At 50.0% G+C, this 20,069-nt stretch overlaps 1 protein-coding gene across 1 annotated transcript in view; it reads left to right on the top strand.

The window, feature by feature from the left end:
* Positions 1-20,069, top strand: part of KIF6 (kinesin family member 6) — a gene marked incomplete at its 3' end in the record, with an annotated part of 412,258 nt that overhangs the window by 372,574 nt on the left and 19,615 nt on the right. The window contains exon 17 of the mRNA XM_079712640.1: positions 3,648-3,698. Within this exon, the coding sequence (XP_079568766.1) occupies positions 3,648-3,698 (51 nt within the window). The remainder of the gene's footprint in view (positions 1-3,647; positions 3,699-20,069) is intronic.

Genomic DNA, 20,069 nt, shown 5'->3' with positions numbered 1-20,069 from the left:
AATGAGTTTTGCTTCTGCATGATGATAATACCTCTCATATGAACTACCACTTGGTGCATACCGTGCACGCAGGTGTTTTTAAAGGTCATGCCTCTCTTCTGGAGCTCAGTGTACCCCTGCACCCCTTGCTGCCACCTCCACTCTTGTCAAGTAATGAATCCGAAAGCGAGAGAAGGTGTTTCCAGCATGTACTGTTGTAAGTTACTGGAGGCAAAATCACTAATTACTGCCATTCTCCTACAAGCAGAGCGCTCCTCCCTCCCCGGCTTCCCTCCCAGACCATCTCCTGCCTCGGCCTGGGAGTTCTCTGTTTCCGTTTCATCTCTTTTCCATACCTCGGGACAGGGATGTGTCCAGGAACCCAGGCCAAAAGTAGCAAATTTATCACCGTCCTAATGACAGCGAGCCGCACGCTGAGTGAGTTCTGCAATCCCCCTCAACTCCTTCTTTTGCCAAGACCTATGGAGCTGCAAGATCCAGCCGATTACAGAGACTGTTACCTTCACATGAAGAATGGCTCTGTTGGAAAATGCAATTAGGTATCAGCCATAAGGCTATTTTTAGAAGCTTGTTTGGGAAGATCTCAAAAGCAAAAAATGCCATGTGGTGGGAGATGTTAGCCAATTGGCCAAAATTGAGCATCACTAAACAGATTTTCCACCTACCTTTATCAATATGCGGCATTCTAATGACCCACCTCACGACCCAGAGGGATGGCTCATCGTTCTGGGAATAGGTATCTATGTTGGTGGAGTTTATAGAACTCTCAGTCCTGGTGGCAAAACCCCCCTCTTTATTTTCATGAGCAGTACTTCCCAGGCTGGATCTGTGGAGAATGCTTCACCCTGTTATTCCAAAATAGCCTCCCCAGGGCTTGGGAAGGGGAGCCTGGTCACTCCGGTAGGAACAGGGGAAGCCACAACACACAAGGCTGAGCACCTATGGGAGGCACATAGCTGGGGAGGTGCATGGTCAGGGAGGCCAGTCTTCGAGGACACTCTTTGGTGGGGAGGCTTGTTGTCGGGGAGGTAGTTTCCGGGGGGCAGGCAGCCCGTGTGGGCTCTAAAGGAGCAGGTCACTGTCCAGTCTCATTAGGAGGGTGGTACCCAGGCACATTAGAGGCTCGTGGCACCTGCACCAGAAATCAGCCAGGCACCACAGCAGCATCGGTGCTCCACACTGTGGGTGTGAGAAAGCCCTCGATGACCTCCTCGAAACCGAGAGAGGTGTCTAAATGGGCCGCTGCATTCGCCGCAGCACTGTCTCCTTTTATTTGAAGACTGTGTGCGCCGTGCTTCTTTAAAAATCAAGTCAACAATGTCTGAGGCAGACTGGAGGCTCAGCCCAGCACCACCCCTGTGCCCCCAACTTGTTGACTCTGCTGGTGCAGACAGTAGGGTCATGTGGGGAAGAGTGGGGAAGAGAGCCCACCTCTGGCCGTGGCTGGGCTGGGTTTCAGGTCCTGGTGGCTCTAGGCTCATTCAGTACTCATCCATGGGCTAGGCTTCCGCCTCCTCACCCCCTTCCAACACATTCCCTAAGTTCTCACTCACCCCCACTTGGAATTAGGGTGCGATGATTGCTTCCACCCAGTCCTCAGCTCCGTCTCTGTGCATAGTCCTCTCCAGGGGGGACACGTGGAAGGCAGGGCAGACTTGCACAGTCTGGCGGACACACCAGGAGACAGTGGCCTCCGAGGTGGAGCTGAAAGAACTGGGGATGTTTAACCCAGAGAGGACACATCTAAGTGGAGAAACCATAGCACCCTCAGATGTGTAAAGGGGTCTCACTGCCCATGAGAGAGGATCCTTTTTCTATGCTGTTCCAGAGAACACACCAGGTCCAAATAGGAAAATTCCAAGGAATCAGGTGTCAATAGCACATCAGCAATTCCTTATATACAATTTAACCAGTGGAACAGCCTGGGTACATACAAGTCAGAGGTGAAATGACCATTTCATTCTGTAGAAGGGACTCCTAAATTGTGTGGGAAATTAAACTGAATGACCTCTGCCATCCCTCCCAGTCATAATATTCTAGGAGTGCCCTAGAACTTTTGGGGAGTGACAAGGTCTCCTGTGACGGCTTCATTGGAAACTCAGTTCAGGTGTAGCCTTTGAGGCATGGAATGAACTGTATATGAGGAAAGGAAGCAATGAAGTTCCCAGGCTTTCTCAGAATCCCCCAGTGGCCTGATCACATCTCCCAAATGGGACGTGCAATACAGACAGTGCTGACATTTTAACAAGTGTGCTGAACGCTTGGACATAAACAAACCCCAGGGCTCCTGTTGCAGCCATGCCTCGAGCACGGCATCACGGAGTTTCAGAGATGGAGGAAGCCTGGAGGTCATGTGGTCCCAGCTCCTACCCAGGGCAGGAATTCTCCATCTAACACCCCAACAGATGGCTGCCCAGCTTCTGCTTGAGCATTTTCAGGAAGGGGCTCACTGCTCTGCCAGGAGATTTAGTCCATTTAGAGACAACTTAATCCACGTGGAGACAGTCCTCGTCGTGAGCTGTTTCTTGCTCATATTGAGCCCCAAGTCTGCCTTCATTCGACTTGACTTTGACCCTCAGCAGTAGGACAAAAATAAATCCGTTCTCTCATCCATATAACAATGTTTAGGTTTTTAAAGACAACCATTGTCTCCATAACTCCAAATGTTTTTTTTTCCCTGTCTAAACGTCTCCAGTCACCTTAACCCTTTCTCACATGGTGTGGTTTCCAAGCCCTCACCATCCCAGTTACCATCTTCTAAGTATTTTCTATTTTACTAATGTTCCTTACAAAAAATAGCTCCTAGAACAGATAACCAACTGGGGTCTGACCACTGCAGAGTACAGCGGTGCTCTCACCTCCCTTGATCTACACACTAGACCTTTATTGATGCAACATGGACTTAGATGTGTTTCCTACCAAATGATCAACTGTTGTGTTCATATTAAGGTTATCATCAACTAAAACCACTATATATATATATATATATATATATTTTTTTTTTTTTTTTTTTTTTTGCGGTACGCATGCCTCTCACTGTTGTGGCCTCTCCCGTTGCAGAGCACAGGCTCTGGATGCGCAGGCTCGGCGGCCATGGCTCAGGGGCCCAGCCGCTCTGCGGCATGTGGGATCCTCCCGGACCGGGGCATGAACCTGTGTCCCCTGCACTGGCAGGCAGACTCTCAACCACTGTGCCACCAGGGAAGCCCCGCACCATATTTTTTGACACAGTTTCTTAGAGCTTAAAAGAAAGAAGTGGATTTAAAAGGAATCCTATAAATTATTAAAAGATCAAATCCTGCCTCCCCCTTCATAAATAATAGACACATAGAACTGTTTAAGAGACTGTAGCCCTAGCAAAGATTATGAGTGACATACTAAGATAACTGAACCCACAGATGGTGAGTCCAAAGGTGAAATGTGTGCTTGTATTGACACGCCAGGGCCCCAGCCTTTGCAGCTTCTTATTCCACACATCCAGGGCCTGCAGGGCTATGCTTGCTTGGTCTTTCATACTCTACCTAATTTTTTTAGCTCGCCACCTGCTTCCAAGGCCACGTCTTCCTCCTGCCCACTGGAGACTCACCAGTGGTTTCCTTTGTGTCTTTGACAGGTCGCCTCAGTGGTTTCCTTTGTGTCTTTGACAGGTCGCCTGAAGGAAGAAATCACCCAGCGGCACGTGCAGCAAGTAGCTCTAGGTGGGTACAAAGTGGAGCCTGCAAGCAGACGGGGAAGGTAATACAGGCTGACCTGGTCTGGGAAGCCCACGCCCAGCTGAACAACAACCCATCCAGAACCCTTGGAGGTTAAAGGAGGGGAGGTTTGCGGTCAGTGCAGCTTTCTTGGGACGCCCCTCCTCTCTGGGACCAGTCTCCCCGTCCTGTGTGCTTGCTTCCGGCTGTCAGCACCTGGCACTCCACCCTCCCGGCTGCTGCCTCATCCTCTGACCTTTTCCACCCCACACCCCAAACTAAATTCACCCCCTATGTCCCAGCTCCTCAGGGTCCTACTCGGAGCTTTCTAGAACCACGACTAACTCATCCCAGCAGTAACGGTTGGTGATGAAAACAGCTACCCGTGGCTGAACTATCTCTGTGCACTGCTTTATGTGCACGTCTCCTCATCCTCACAACAGTCCTAAGAATGCAGTGCCTTTTCCAAATGAAGGTGATTCAGTGACTTGCCCAAGGTCACAGGCTAGTAAGTGTTGAAACTAGGATTTGAACCAGGTCTCTGAGTCCACACTGGGTGCTCTTGGTCCCCATGCAATTTACTGCCCACAACAACGATGGGCCCACTTCATACATTAATAATGCAAACACTAAACCAACAGAGTGATATTGTAAGAGGGCCTGGGCACCTTTTAGGCAGTGGGCATCTGCAGAAAATGCCCCCTTGTGACATGTGACCCAAGGAAGTCACCCAGGAGGAGTGTGCAGCTCCCTGGGAGGCTGGTGGAACAGGGCTCCTGGGCAGGGCCCCCCGTATCCTCTCCCACTAGCCTGGGATCAAGCCTTCTAGAGCTTTGATTAAATAAGCAATTCATGTGTTCTGGACACCGGGGTTCCCCTTGAGAGGGGCTGGCCCCTGGAATGACCTGCAGTTGGAGAAATCCTGTGCGCAGGATCTCTGGGGGGAAATGGCGTAGAGCCCCAGCGTCATGAGGGTAATCCGTCTGAGCCTAGTAACTTGGATTATTGGGAAGGTTGCTGGTTCAGTTTTGGTCATAACAATGATCATATCAAATAACTACTGATTACATCAGAAACACAGAACAAGGAAGCCTAAGACACACTAATGGAGCCTGAGCTTTTCCCTGTTGGCCCCGGGACTGAGGGGTCAGGCAGATGTGCTGGGCCTGACCTCCCATTGCCAGAGGCCTGGGCAGGGTCTTGGAGCCAGGATTCTGTGGAGCACCTTCCCCAGCACACAGCCAGGGCTGCCCGGGGCCCTAACTCATAGCGCCGTGCTTGGGAAGGGCCCAGGGACCTCTGAGGGGAGCTGTGCCGAGGTGCAGGTCACCGGAGAGGGAGTCATCCCTAGCGCTGGCTGCCACCTGGTCTCTTCTTCAGTCTTCATGATGCTTGTTGAACAGAAACAATGATGTGGAAAATGCCACTCAAGTAATTCCAAGGGTGGTTTTGCTCTAGGGCCTGGGGAGTCATTTCCATGGCTTTCAGGGCAAGAGGTGCTCCATCCTCTCAGCCCCGACACCCCGTCCCAACCCTGCTGCGTCTCTTCAACCACAGGCTCCTCCTTAATTCCTGTGTTCACCTCTCTGGGAGCCTTCTTCTGAAGTATAGCAGGTGTCAGGTGCAGCAGGGCCCAACTTTGCCTGAAGTAATCAGCAAACTTCAAACAGAAAGCACTTTGGCTGAAAGTCTAATTAAGAGCATTTGAAATACCTATTTATTTTAAAAGCATACTATCCCAATTAGAGAAGAAGTGTTACCATCTCCCAGCTGCCATTTTGAGATCAAATGCCACATTGCTATCCAGACGCCCTAGGAGCTTGTCTGATGGGGCTGTGGACCCGCCGGTGCACATGTGTCCCAAGGGACACATTTCAGAAGGGACTTCTTCTCATTGAGAGAAAGCTCTCAATGCAGCAGATTATTTACAGCGCCGTTTCCTGCCTTAACCCTTGCCCTTCAGACTAGCCTTGGGGCTGAAGGCCAGGACCCACGGCTCCTGTAAGAACAAAAACAACTCGCTCGGTGTTCTGTAGTTTGGGCTTCAGTACAGGGATGAAGCAGTGACTACACCTGGTCTCACCCTTCCATTTCTGTGGGTTTGTTTGTGTTGCGGTTCCTTCCCCCTTTCTGTTCTGTTTCTTTGTCTGCTTCTTCTCCTCCCTACTTTCCCTCACCCTCCATTTCAAGTATTCCCTTTGATATTATTTCTTTCTTTTACCTACATGTTCCTAAGTTTCCATGAAAGTGCAGGTGGGGTCGCTTGGTTGAGTTTGGGGTTTTGGGGGGTTAGGGGGGTAGAAGTAATGAGCAAGTCTGAACAGGAGAGGTTTTCTCGTGTATTTTGCATACGAATATGTCTCTGTTTGTATGAGTAGACATATGGCCAAGAAAATTTGCAGAAGTGTAATCTCGTAAAGCAAAGACTTAATGGTGAGGTGAGAGGCCCCGTGTGGAAGAGACAGTAGATTGATGAAAGAAGGCCAGATTCAGTGGAGAGCATGTCACCATGTCAGGAATTTGGGGAATACTCAAAATGTATCACTTCCTGATTAATTTACTACATTTTACTGCTATCTCTGCTCATGAGGTTATTTACAATGACCGCGTCTGTGTCCTGGAAACACTGTCTCATGGCGTGCTTCTGGGCCTCTCTTCCCAATTCCACCCTCAGTGACATCCCACTGGCAGCTTGAAATCAGCCACAGTGGGAGTATTTACACCAAGGGCAAATACTGTTACAAACTGGGGCTTTCTTTCCCAGAGAGCTAGTTGTTAAACGTTTCCCACCACACCACTGGCACACAGATAAGCACCCATGGAAAGGCCCGTTCTGTGCATGAGCATCTTTGCTCTTAAGAAGAGTTCTACTCCCCTTCCCGGCTGAAAATCCACATTATGGTTCTGCCTGCATTCACTGCCCACCCAAGGGACCCTGGTCCTTTTGAAAGGCAGTGACCAGGGAAACTAATGGAGACGGAGTGGGGCAAGAGAAGCATTGGGCCCAGTGGGCCCCCTTGATGTGACAGCCAGAGCTGGAGGGGGTGGGTTCCTTAAGAAAATCATCAATGACCAGTTCTAAGAATATCATCAACAAACAAGTTACTGGTGGACTTAGAGCAGGGCTGACTCCCGCACACTATTTCAGGAAACAATAAAACTATTATTTTTCAGTTAAGCATCATTTGGAAGTGATACTAGCTGAACTAGATCAAGCTGGCTGAGTTGAGAGTGCTTTGCTGAATTCAGCTGTGTGTGTTTTTCCCTCTCTGTTGTGCTAGCTCCCCGGCGTGGTACAGTGTTGTCAGTGATGCAGCTGGGACTAATCAGCAAATGTTTCTTGAGTACTTCCCCATGTGCCGTGGCTTTAAGCTCTTTACTTGTATTTCCCTCTTTAAAGCTCCTAAAATCCCCATGTGGGAGGTACTACTATTATCCTCACTTTACTTAAGGCCCAAAGGGGTTAAGGTGAACCTACGCAGCTTTGCTCAGCTAAGGATGCAAATGCAGACACCGCTCGAGAGCTTGTGCTGTAACCACCACACTGCACGGCCCTCAGCCCCAGGCTGAGCATTATGGAGTCCACAGAGGGACAGGGATTCAGTGCCTGCCCTAGAAGGGTGCATAGCCAGCACAAGGGAATATATACATTAAAAAGATAACTCTTGGGCTTCCCTGGTGGCGCAGTGGTTGAGAGTCTGCCTACCGCTGCGGGGGACACGGGTTTGTGCCCTGGTCCGGGAGGGTCCCGCATGCTGCGGAGCGGCTGGGCCCGTGAGCCATGGCCGCTGAGCCTCCACGTCCGGAGCCTGTGCTCTGCAATGGGAGAGGCCACAACAGTGAGAGGCCCGCGTACTGCAAAAAAAAAAAAAAAGATAACTCTTTATCTAATTCCAGATTTAGACACATGTATTATTCTATCCACTGTCTTCTTCCCACTGTAGCCCCAAACCAAGTTGGCCTTGACCTCCTCCAGGCAGCCTTGCCCACCCACTTCTCCCCAGTCTGCTTTGTCCTTTAGCCTCATGCACCTCTGCTGAAGCGCCAACCTTGTTTTGTAATTATTTATTTCCATAGCTATTCTCCACTCTAAAATGTGAGCTCCTGGAAAGCTGGGTGCAGTCAAATTAATCTCTGTACCCCCGGCAGCCAGCACAGGCAATAAACAGGCCAAGTCAATGCTTCCCCAGATGACTCCCAGACTCACACATCTTGCAAACGTGTAATGAGACATTTGAACATAAAATAAGTCCATTTAAAAGAAGTAGAAGGAGTAAGTGCTTTCGGAGCCCACAGCTGAGTGGATTACAACACACAGGCAATAAATCCGACTCTGTCTTATCTAGCCACCAAGCAGAAAGAAGAGTACCCAGCGTTACACAGTTTTCATTTTCTGACCACAGGAAGCATACTAACTAATTTATCTGCAGAAATAGAATTTCTTCTGGAACTAAACACAGACCAGAATTTATCGTGGGGACCTTTGTATAAAGGACACTGAGTGACATAGTAAATGATGTCGTCAACTGCAGTTTTACAAAAGATACCGAAATGTTGTTCAACAAGATGATTCTCGCATTGACCCTCTGTAAAAGCGAGAGGCCTGACATTAGCGCGTAACTCACTGAGAGTGATGTACTCCAGGAACCCTGCTTTCTGACGGCCTCACAGCGCAGGACGAGAACCCGGGAAGCCATCCCAGGAACTGGGGCTGTGCCCTCTCTCTCAGGTGTCTCTTCCGAGCAATATTTGATCAGGGCCTGGATCTCCTGCAACTCACAATCAAAATTCTACCACGTGCCTGTGATTAAAATTTAAAAGGCCCATCGCACTACCAAGCAGCATATGAAATGTGGCAGGTGAGAGGGACAGACCATCAGAGCTTCAGGATCTTAACAGAGAGAGTGGCCCCTGGGGGGTGTCACCAAGGCCATAAGCCTGAGCTGAGCCTTGAAGAATAAGCAGGAGTCAGAACCACAGAGAGGAGGGTGGGAGCAGGGGATAGTTGTCGTGTGTGTGCTGGGGTTGGGGTGGGGGGGAAGGCTGATTCGGTGTGTGTGTGTGTGTGATATGTATGTATGAGAGGGATGTATGTGTGTATAGTGTGTGTGTGATGTGTGTGTATATGTATGTGTGGGGGGTGTATGCAGTGTGTGTGTGTTTGTTTTGTGCTTTGTGGAGAGGATGACTTTGTGGGGAGTTGATCTGAAGTAGTCCAGAAAAAGGCTAACACGGTGAGGTGGGCCAGTTCACTGAGAGCCTTGAATCCGAAGATTTCTCTCACAGGCAGTTGAGCCACTGTGCATTTTTGAGCAAGGAAGTCTTGGTCGAAGAGGCCTTTTAGGAAAAGAAAGCCCCAGGCGGTAGCTCGAGCTCCTCAGCATTTGCTAACTGACTGATGAGAAAATAATCTGTACCACCCTGGGGACTCCCCTCACTCAAGCCTTCATCCGGCCCCTGCACTGGGCGATTCCTCCGGGTACACACGCCTGCAGCCCAGGCCCAGGGAGGGGTTGAGGACTCCTGGCCGTCTCTGGGTAAACCTGCTGCAGACACTGCCCAGCGAGATCTGGGTCTGCCCGGGGAGTTCCATGCTGACCACATGCCATGCAGAAGCAACCCCTGAGAACAGGCCATTGTAGCTGCAATGCCTCATGGGGCCCTTGGATTACCACTGGGTACTGCGCGCTACCTGACTTGAAGAGCCGGCAGTGACAGCGCTGAATCCCAGCAGGGCCTTAATGAGGCTCAACAGAGGCACTGACCCTGAAGGCTCCCTGTTTTACCTCGTTGTTCCAGCTTAGAGCTCTCTGAGGAGTTCTTTTCTCCTGAACAGTGTTCCTGCAGTGACCTCTTGTGGCGTCCCTGCCATTCTCCAAAGACAGGCCACCACCATTGCCACCTTCTCCAGTGTGGTGGAAAATTAAGACTGAGTCTTGAAATGCTTTTTGGAATTCTGAGCCCAGGAGCCACAAATTTGAGAGAAAGCAAAAGGCCAGACTGTCATCAATTTATTCAGCAGACTAGACTGAGCACCCAGTATGAGACCAGGAATTCCAGGATGAGGGGAGGAACCACTGATGGAGAAAACTGGAGCACCCTCCCGGCATCAGCCAACCCAGTGGTTTTCAAAATGGGCTCTAGGGGACCCATTTGGGCCACGCTGTGGCCCCTTTGGGACCACAGGGTGAGGGTGAGGGGACCCAGGGTGCAAATGGCAGGACCCCAGGATTTTCACCTGGTTCAACCAAAGCAACTTCTGTTTCTCTTTTTGTCATTAAGCCTTTGCTTGAAGAAAAGGTTCTGAGCTTTGAACACATCTTCCTCTCTTCGGAACTTGCAGCTCTTTTTGAGACATTTCCAAAGGCAGACAGTCCAAGCTTCCCTTCCCCAGAGCTATCTCAGTTTCCCCTGGGCTCACATGGAACTCTGCATATGCTTCTAGAAGAGAACTTATCACCTTGTATAGTAATTACTCAGTCTCTTATCCTTCTCCCCCAGCCCCGAGCACAGTGATTGGCACACAGAAGGTCCTCCCTAAGTGTTAGCTGAATAAATCAGTGATATCTAAGGGATCAGATTTTTGCCTTAAAGATTCACCAGCTAAGGGACTCTGTGCCTAGGTTCCAACATCTGTAAAATGGGGATGGTTGGATTACATGATATCCTGTGCCCAACAGCCCATCACAGTCCCTGGGACTTAGCGGGCATCTACAGATCCCTGGTTGAATGAACAGATGAATCTAACGCTCTTCAGCCATCAAGTGCCACAACTGTATCTCTTTGTGAATGCAGAGTTCCTTAAGATATGCAGAAAACATTCACAACCTTGGCAAGGAGACATGTGAGAGCTTGGATGGGTTAGATATGTTTTCATCCTACCTGAAATGAATGATCCAAATGCTGACCCTTTGGAGTAAGGGAGAAAGTAAAGGAAGCAGCTGCCCCAGAGGCTTAGATGGCATCTCAGCTGGTTCCAAAAGACTCAGGTGGTTCTGTAAGACCAGTGATAAAGTCTCACCACCTGAGCCGATTCTAATCCACAGGTTCTTGTGAATATAGGGTCAGCTTCGGTGACACAAGGTCCTCGGCCAAATTTCCAGGCTCAAGATGGAGGCTGGGAGTAATAAGAAGTCCCCACCCCATTTCCCTGCCCAGTTCCCAGTTGCCATGGCTCCAGACCCTTTGAGTAGTTCCAGACTCCCTCAGCAGCCATTCTGGAGAATGGAAGGCTGTGGGCATCAGCCCCGGAGTGAGTCTTGAACTGCGACCATGGTTTAGTAAAAAGAACACTCGCTCTAGAGTCAGCTCTAGAGTCAGGAGAACCCTGCTTGATGGTGCTTCTGCCATTCGCTAGTCATGTGACCTTGGCCCATTAACCTTCCTGCATTTCTGTTTCCTTGGCCATAAGAGAAGAAGAACATCTGCTCCCCAGGACTGATCTCAGTGCTGAGCGAGGTGTATATGTGATGGAGCTGAGGACAGAGTAGATGCTCAGTGAATTGTCATGAACTCTGACTCTGGGTGCCAGGAACCAAATGCCCAGGCAGTGGGCAGAGCCCCTGGCCAGAGAGCTACCACAGTCCTGGGCTACCACCATGAGTTGGCATAACTGGTAGAGGTCACCATGGTTCCAGTCACCACGTCTCTCTACCCATGTTTGCTCACAGGCTCTATAAATCACTCTTCTTTGCAAAAATACATCAAGCCCTGGGAAGGGGCTGTCTATTCCTTTGAGCACTTGAACATTGATGATCCTGTTACCAGTTGCCAGAGCCATTTTTTTCATTGTGCAGATGTGCAGAAACCGTGTATGCTGCTTTGAGTGAATTAGGCATTTGACCAATGTCTCCATCAGTTGGGACTGCTGTAACAAATTACCACAGACTAGGTGGAGATTTATTTCTCACAGTTCTGGAGGCTGGAAGCCTGAGATCAGAGTCAGGTTCTGGTGAGGTCCCTCTCCTGGGCGCAGACTGCCGGCTTCTCGTTGTGTCCACTTGTGCTGGAAAGATCGAGCCAGCTCTCTGGTCTCTTCTTACAAAGGCACTAATCTCATTCATGGGGGCTCCACCCTCATGACCCAATTACCTCCCAAAGGCCCCACCTGCAGATACCATCACATTAGGGATTCGATTTCAGCATGTGAATTTTGGAGGGGACACAGTCCATAACAATCAAACACAGTAGACAAAATTCTAACCTCTTGACTTCATCTGCAAAGATGTATCTGATAAAATATACCACGGCCGGCTCCTCCATCTGTCCTCTCTTGTGTTTGGCCAGTCTCAGCCCAGAAAAGTTCTTACTGTTTCGCAGGACCTATTCTGTTGCAAGTGTAGTGGAGCTGGGTAAGACCTTCCTAAATCCCCAAGGAAACTGATGATGAGTTTGGGGAAGACCTACCAACAGGAAACCAGGGTCGTCTGTGCTCAGATACAAACGATGGGTGCTTTGTGTTCCAAATAACCAACATAAAGCTCTAAGTGGTGCTTTGAAAATACTGATGTCTATTCAGAAAACCATGAGGGCACTGTTGTACAGAGAGCTGTCGGCAGGGGACACCCAGAGAGCAGAGCAGAGCAATTTCCATATAAAAAAAGAAAAGGAAAAGAGAAGCAGGGAGAAGTGAATTGCATAGATAAAGTCTATGACCAACCATTGAGGATGAATCTGGCAATATCTGATCTCTGCAACATCTAGAAGATATGCAACCTCCACCACCTGGCAATTCCATGCCTAGGAACATATACCTGAGATGGTGTCACATGTGTGCCCGAGGGGGCACTCCTGGCAGCACTGTTCTTATCATAGCAGTCAAACGAACAAGAACCAAGACAGGAGACCACCCAAAGGTCCCCCATAGGGGGTGGATAAGGGAGCGAGAGCTGTGATACAATCATACAGTGGAACACCTTAGAGAATTCAACATGGATAAACTTGTAGCAGTGTGAATACGTCTCAAAAACACAATGGTGATTGAAAGAAAGAAAACTGCTGAAGGATATATATGGACCCATACCATGTGTGTAAACTCCAAAATTTTCAATACTTTTTGGCAGGGGGGAGGGAATGGGAGCTTTGGACATGAAAGATTCATAAAACACACACGTACAGGTGCACAGTCCGACAAACGGTTATAAAGAGAACACTCTGCCACCCCTCAAGTCAAGAAATGGCTAAGTAATTAATGTTTACAGGGCACTAAAGACACAGAGCGTGAATATAAAAGCACAAAGGGAAGGTTATGGAGCTCCAACAGGATAGTGATGTTACCTTCAGGGAGGGAGGGTGGGGCTAGGGGAGGGCACAAAGGAAGCCTCCACCAATTCTGAACCGTTCTAGCTCCAAACAAAGCCCAAGTCTAAGGCAGCTGTGGCAAACTGCTGATTTTTAGATTTTCCAAAATACTAGTGCCATTATATCATTCTTTGAACATTTTTTTGTGTGTTTGTAATGGTTTATAATAATTTCCATACCTCTACGAAGGACTAGATTCCAACGGTTCAAAAATCAAACACAAATTACTGTTCTGGTGGAATCATTGTGTTGGTAGAAGTGGTAGTTAAAAGTGAAACCCAATTCAATTCCAATTCATCTTCATTTTCCTCACTACCGTTCATGTCAGGATCATTTTACTTAAAGAGGAAAACGGAAAGTTTACCACCATTCATTTTCTCCTCCAGGCGCCTTGTATTCTCTGGGAGGGACTAACAGCTACAGATGGTCTGCCTGCATGTTGAACAATACAGGGGAAGCGCCTATGAAGGCTGCTTTTTATTGTTCTCCCCCTGTTTCTATAAATCCTCACAATGGAGAGAGTTCTTCTCCTGCCCCTGGAAGAAACTGGGCAGCCCAGTAACTCAATTGTTCATTGTTAATTACCAGCAAAACAAACAACAACAAAAACAACAGAAACCCACATTGGTCATTCTATATTGTAACTAGAGTCTCAATAGTTCAAATTTCACTCAAAGATAAGACTTCCCTCCCTTTCCCCAGCTAAGGCCAACCACCAGGAAGAGAGGGACATGGTCAGCTCCTTCTCTCTCTAACTCACTTCTTCCCTCAGCCTGCTAAGCTGTTTCCCCAGAAGGAGTTGGAGAGACGAAGGAAGGGAGGAAAGGCAGTTGGTAAAGATCACACGTAACTGGTACCATTGTAACACAGCTTTGTGCTCTCTGGGCCCAGCAAATGTTCAAAGCTGACTCTTGCTCATTTGGGGTCCTTTCATGGGTCCCTGGAGGCCCCTCACCCACACGTTCCTTGTCTCGAGGGAATGCACCTCATTCGGACAGTTGCTTACCTGTACAGGTCAGGGTCCAAACGGGAAGCAAGTGGCAGTACTCAAATTAGCTATTGTGAAGAGAGTTGAATAAAGTCCTGTTGACAAAGGTGTGAGCAGAGGGTAGGGAAACCACAAAGGAGATCGCAGTACCCCAGAGGTAATAACAGCAGCAAGGCAGGAAGCATCAGGCCTAAGAGGGCAAGGGAGTGAGCAGTTATGAAACTTGAAGACAAAAATGGCTGTGCAGCTATGGAGAACAGTATGAAGGTTCCTTAAAAAACTAAAAATAGAACTACCATATGAACCAGCAATCCCACTACTGGACATATACCCTGAGAAAACCATAATTCAAAAAGAGTCATGTACCACAATGTACACTGCAACACTGTTTACAATAGCCAGGGCACAGAAGCAACCTAAGTGTCCATCGACAGATGAATGGGTAAAGAAAATGTGGCACATATATACAATGGAATATTACTCAGCCATGAAAAGAAACAAAATTGAGTTATTTGTAGTGAGGTGGATGGACCTAGAGTCTGTCATACAGAGTGAAGTAAGTCAGAAACAGAAAAACAAATACCGTATGCTAACACATATATATGGAATCTAAAAAAAAAAATGGTTCTGAAGAACCTAGGGGCAGGACAGAAATAAAGACACAGACATAGAGAATGGACGTGAGGACATGGGGAGGGGGAAGGGTAAGCTGAGACGAAGCGAGAGAGTGGCATGGACATATATACACTACCAAACGTAAAATAGATAGCTAGTGGGAAGCAGCCGCATAGCACAGGGAGATCAGCTCGGTGCTTGGTGACTGCCTGGAGGGGTGGGATAGGGAGGGTGGGAGGGAGGCACAAGAGGGAGGAGATATGGGGATATATGTATACGTATAGCTGATTCACTTTGTTATACAGCAGAAACTAACACACCACTGTAAAGCAATTATACTCCAATAAAGATGTTAAAAAAAAAAAAAAAGAAATGGCTGTGCAGAAAGGCTCTGGCCATCTGATAGGAGCTGTGACCTTCAGTAAAGCAGTGCATCCAGCTCGTGGCCTCTACAGAGATGTGTGGGGAAAGAAATACCTCAGCCTGTCTCCTCCCATGCTCCAGTCCCTGCCCATGTTCCCCATCGGCTGAGTCCAGCCAGAGGGCGGAGGGTAAGGAAGCCCACTGTTCTACCAGCCGGGCTCCTGGGGTGAGGCGCAGAAGAGGAGAGGGTGGAGAGTGGATTTGGAGAAGCAGAAGGAACAGGCCCAGCTCTCCCAGCCTTCCTGTGGTCCACCGCCAGCTTTGTTTCTCCTGAAGTCCCTCTAGGTGGCTTTATTAAAAGGGATCTAAGTTTTAAGTGGTGTGCCAGAGGGTCTGAGTGCTGTGCTGGAACACGCTCACTCTGGCTCATGAGCACTGACCATGGGCCTCTCCTCCCAGCTCCAGATTCAGGAGCATTATGCTGGTGGCTTGAAATCAGTCACACCACAAACACTACAAATCAGGGCTTTTTCTCTTCAGAGAGCTGGTTGTTCCACATCTGCCAGCATGCCTCTGGTCTCAGGTGACCCTGACTCTCCTCCAGGCTGGAGCCCATGCTTTTTCCACAGAAATGGCAGCCACTCTGCTCCTGCTCCTCAGACAGCATCACGTGCCCCCCCTCTAGAGTTCTTGAGGGGAGTCACACTTCTGTCCACACCACACACACACAACACACCATGCACACACACAGCACACACCATGCACACACACACCACACACCACGCACACACAACACACACCACGCACAAACACACACACACACACCACTCACACATACACCATGCACACACACAACACACACCGTGCACACACATACAGCACACACTCTGCACACAACACACGCCATGCACACACAAAAAACACACTATGCAAACACACCACGCACACACAACATACAACACGCATACACACACCGCTCACATACACCATGCACACACAACACACCATGCACACACACAACACACACCATGAACACACACAACACACGGTGCACACACAGCACACACCACACACATACACCATGCACACACAAAAAACACATCATGCACACACACAACACACCATGCACACAATACACACAATGCACACACAACACACACCATGCACACAACACACCATGCACACACAAAAAACACATGCACACACAACACACACCACACACAAACACACACCATGCCAACACACACACAACACACACACACACCATGCACACAAACACCACACACCATGCACACACACAAACACACATCATGCGCGCACACACACCACACCACAAACACACAGATTCCCAAGGGTTCTCATCAAGCTTTCTGAGCTGTCTCCTTCAAGCCCCCTCCCTACCTTGGGAAGGATCTCTACACACATTACCCCCAGGGAAGTGGATAAGGTGGGCTGAAGGCAAACTACTAGGGTCTTTAAAAAAATTCTCCAGAAATTTCTTTTGGCCCTTTTCTAACATCAGTGTGTGCATTTTGGTTGTCTGCCCACTCTTGCCACCTCACTTTGAAAGTGTGCCAGGTCTACTGTGTAGTCTGTTTCCGAGCTCACTTTTGACTCTGAAATACAACAGAATTTTGCCAAATGAACAGATTGGCTTACAAATTGGCTAGTAGCAGATAAGTTTTCCAAAAGTGGAGGGAGATGATTTTATTAAGGTTCTCAGTTCAATTCCTAGAAGTCCTAAAATTTCTTTTACAAGCCAATCAAGAGAATTGACCAAGCCCCACTAATCATTATCATCAGAGGTTTTCACAGGAGGAAGGTCTGCGCTCACCCTCACAGGTGTGGGGAAAACCGCCCTCCCCAGCAGGTCATAGGTATCCTGAGAACACTCCAGACTCGCTGGGTCCAGTGTGACAAGGATATAGCTGGGTTTTAGGGATGCCAAGCTTCCTGCTAATGTCTCTCTGAAAAGCCACTGAGATTAAGACATGTGGTCACCAATGGTCAGTGAGGCGAAAGTGACAGAGGGTAGAATTGCTGAGGGACTCGGGCTCGTAGAGAAGCCCTGAGTTCAGTAATGTCGGCACACTTCTGAGGAGTGAGGAGGCCTCAGTGGGCTGGACGCAGGCAGGAGCAGCCTTTGCACAGGCCTGCCTCTGAAGGGGGTGGGGAGAGGGTACCAGGAGCCTCAGAAAGAGGTGCCAGGCTCTGAGTGGCTGCAACCAGAGAATGCTGACCGGAAAGCAGAGATGGAGCTGGGGTCCCAGCAGAAAGGACTGGAGAGTTGGGAGAAGGAGAGAGCTCCCGTTTGAGCAGAGGTGATCGTGGTCGGGAAGTGAGTAAGGAGACTAGAAGCATCTTTCCTGTGAATGCGGGATGCTCCTGGGGTCTCCCTTGTATCGCTTGCAAGTCCACACTGACCCTCTGTGTGGGCCGCGTCCTCCTCCGGGAATGCCGGGGAGCAATGGAGGGGAGCAATGCCGAAGGAGAGAGGCCACCATCCCAGGGGCCTGGTCGTGGGCAGAGAGGCCCAGAGTGGACGCAGAGGCGGTTACTCAGGAGGGAAGGGACACAGCTGGCCTTCCATGAGCAGAGTCCAGGCTCCAGACCGGCATGGGGAAGGATTTTGATTGCGCTAAAGCTGGGCCATCTGTGCTCTTGGAGGGCGCCCCATTCTCCCTGCGGGGAGGACGGCGGTGGTGAGTGGGGACCCGAGCAATGATCAGCCACAGCCCTGGGTCCGCAGGGTATTCACCACGCCCTTGAGTCCGAGCCTGCCGTGGACAGCAATGGTGTTACACAAAATCAACACCAAGACACATGGTGGCACCGAGCGCCTGTCAGCGTGTGATCACTCCAGCTGGCAATAAATTTGAGCCATTAAACAGGAAATGGTCTGATTGGGAAGCCAGAATCTTTGTCTCTGAGCTGCTGACCATTGTGGTAATTGAGCTACTGACATCATCCATCTTGGGTAGAATAGACACTTTGACTTCGTAAACAAGGTGAGGCTGAGTGATCTGGGCTCTGTGAGACAGTGTAGCCCAAGGAGGCCCAGAGTGGGTGTTCAGGGAGCGAATCCGTAGTTGGATAGCTAAGGCCACCTGCTAGAATGCCTCTGTGGCTCTGCTGTCTCGTCTGCCACAGTAGAGCCACATAATTCATGGCCTTCTCCCGCACAAGGCACTGGCCTTTGCTCCTTGGAAGCCCACAGGGCCCCTTTCCACTGGTGTCTGGTTGGAAATGTCAATACCGCCTTCCTTAGGATTCTGAACACACAGTTAAGGAGACAAGCAGGCTGGCTCTGGGTATTCTGGGGGCTGCCTTGGGGGCCAGGCTCCCGTGGGTAACGTGGGTAGTGAAGCTCCTCACACCCATCAGGCAAGCTGCAGATACCCAGTGGGAGCAGCGTGCAGGCCGTGGTTTCGGTTAGGAAAGGGCAGTCTGCACAGGCCGGCACCAGGGGGAGAGACTGAGGCTTTTTCTCAGCCCCAGCCCCACACCTGAAAGGCGTTCATGGAAAAGAGCATCGCCTTCAGATACCAAGGACAAGTCAATACCCACCTCAGTGATCTGCCCCATGGCTGCCTTCATTATGCCAGTCGCTTGCAAAGGAAAAAGCACCAGCTTTGAAGTCAGACAGAGCTGGGTCCTGACTCCAGCTTTTTTTACCAGTGGTGTGATCCCGGGGAAGATGACTTCCCCTGTCAGAACTCAGTTTCCGCATCTGTGATGGGCTTGTTATATAAGAGCCACAGAGCAGCCACATGGTGGGTATCGTTCTTCAGATATCCACCATCTGCAAGGGCCAAGTGCAGGCAGCCCAGCCCTACAGAGAGTGTGACTTCCTTGCTGCAAACCCCTGAGCTCCTTTGCCCCACAGTGGCTTCCAAAGGTCTGGAAGGAGGGGGTGGGGGGGCAAAGGGCCATGCTGGCCCCCGTGTAGCATCCTATGTGAACCCCTGCAGGTCCTGCATCCCCCGTGACTCCTGCATGGAGTACGTGCACTGAAACTGGACACAGAGCTTTGAACGGTGTTTCTTTTTTTTTTTTTTTTTTTTTGCGGTACGCGGGCCTCTCACTGTGTGGCCTCTCCCGCTGCGGAGCACAGGCTCTGGACGCGCAGGCTCAGTGGCCATGGCTCACGGGCCCAGCCGCTCCGCGGCATGTAGGATCTTCCCGGACCGGGGCACGAACCTGTGTCCCCTGCATCGGCAGGCGGACTCTCAACCACTGCGCCACCAGGGAAGCCCCATGAACGGTGTTTCTTAACAAGGGGTGAGCATCGGAATCACAGGGGAACCTACCATCAAATCCTAACTCAGAACGTCTGGGGTAGGGCCCAGCAGTCTCTCTGCTTTTACAAGCGCCTTAGGTGATTCTCAGGTGCACCCCCAGTAGAAAGCCAGTGAACGAAAGAAACGAGATTCTGCACATTTCAGACATTTACTGACTGTAGGAGAGTTTTGGGGCGTGTGTGTGTGTGTGTGTAGGGTATGGGGAGGTGGGAAGAGAAGTTACAGTGATCTTTCCAATGCCCCTGGAATCATGCCAGGTATAAGGGGACCCACAGGAGGCTGGCCTCCCCAGCAAGCACCCCTTTGTTCTTGTGCTGCTGGTTCCAAACACCTGACACATCAGAGGTGGGGTCAGCCTGGGACTGTGTGTGCCCTGCTGGAAGTTTCAGTTACTACTTGACTGCTCAGGGCTTCCTCCACGTGTGACATTCAGATCTACAGCCGCGGGAATGAAGCCCTTCTCTTTCGCTTCTGTATTGTGTAGGAGCCAGCTGCCCACACAGATTCACAGTGTGACCTCATGGGCCACTCAGGGCTATGACCTTCGGTGCTCCCGTCCCAGCCAGAGTCCTGTGCTTGAAAGGAGGACTCCTTGTGCCCCCTGTCAGGTGACGGGAGGTTCTGTCCCTGGCCCCAGTCCCGGTGGGCATGGAGACCTGCAAAGCGCAACTGCCCTTTACTTACTCCCTTTTCCTCTGTTCCTGCTCAGCCGCTTTGTCTGATTCCCTTTGAGTTCCCAGCCCCTCTTTCTCTTGAGAGACGGCTGATAAGCCAAGCCTCAGGAAGCAGCAGAAGCAGCCAGGGCCGTCT

The sequence above is a fragment of the Hyperoodon ampullatus genome (assembly GCF_949752795.1).
Source record: "Hyperoodon ampullatus genome assembly, chromosome: 10".
Lineage (NCBI taxonomy): Eukaryota > Metazoa > Chordata > Mammalia > Artiodactyla > Ziphiidae > Hyperoodon > Hyperoodon ampullatus.
This window is presented reverse-complemented; position numbering and strand designations above follow the sequence as displayed.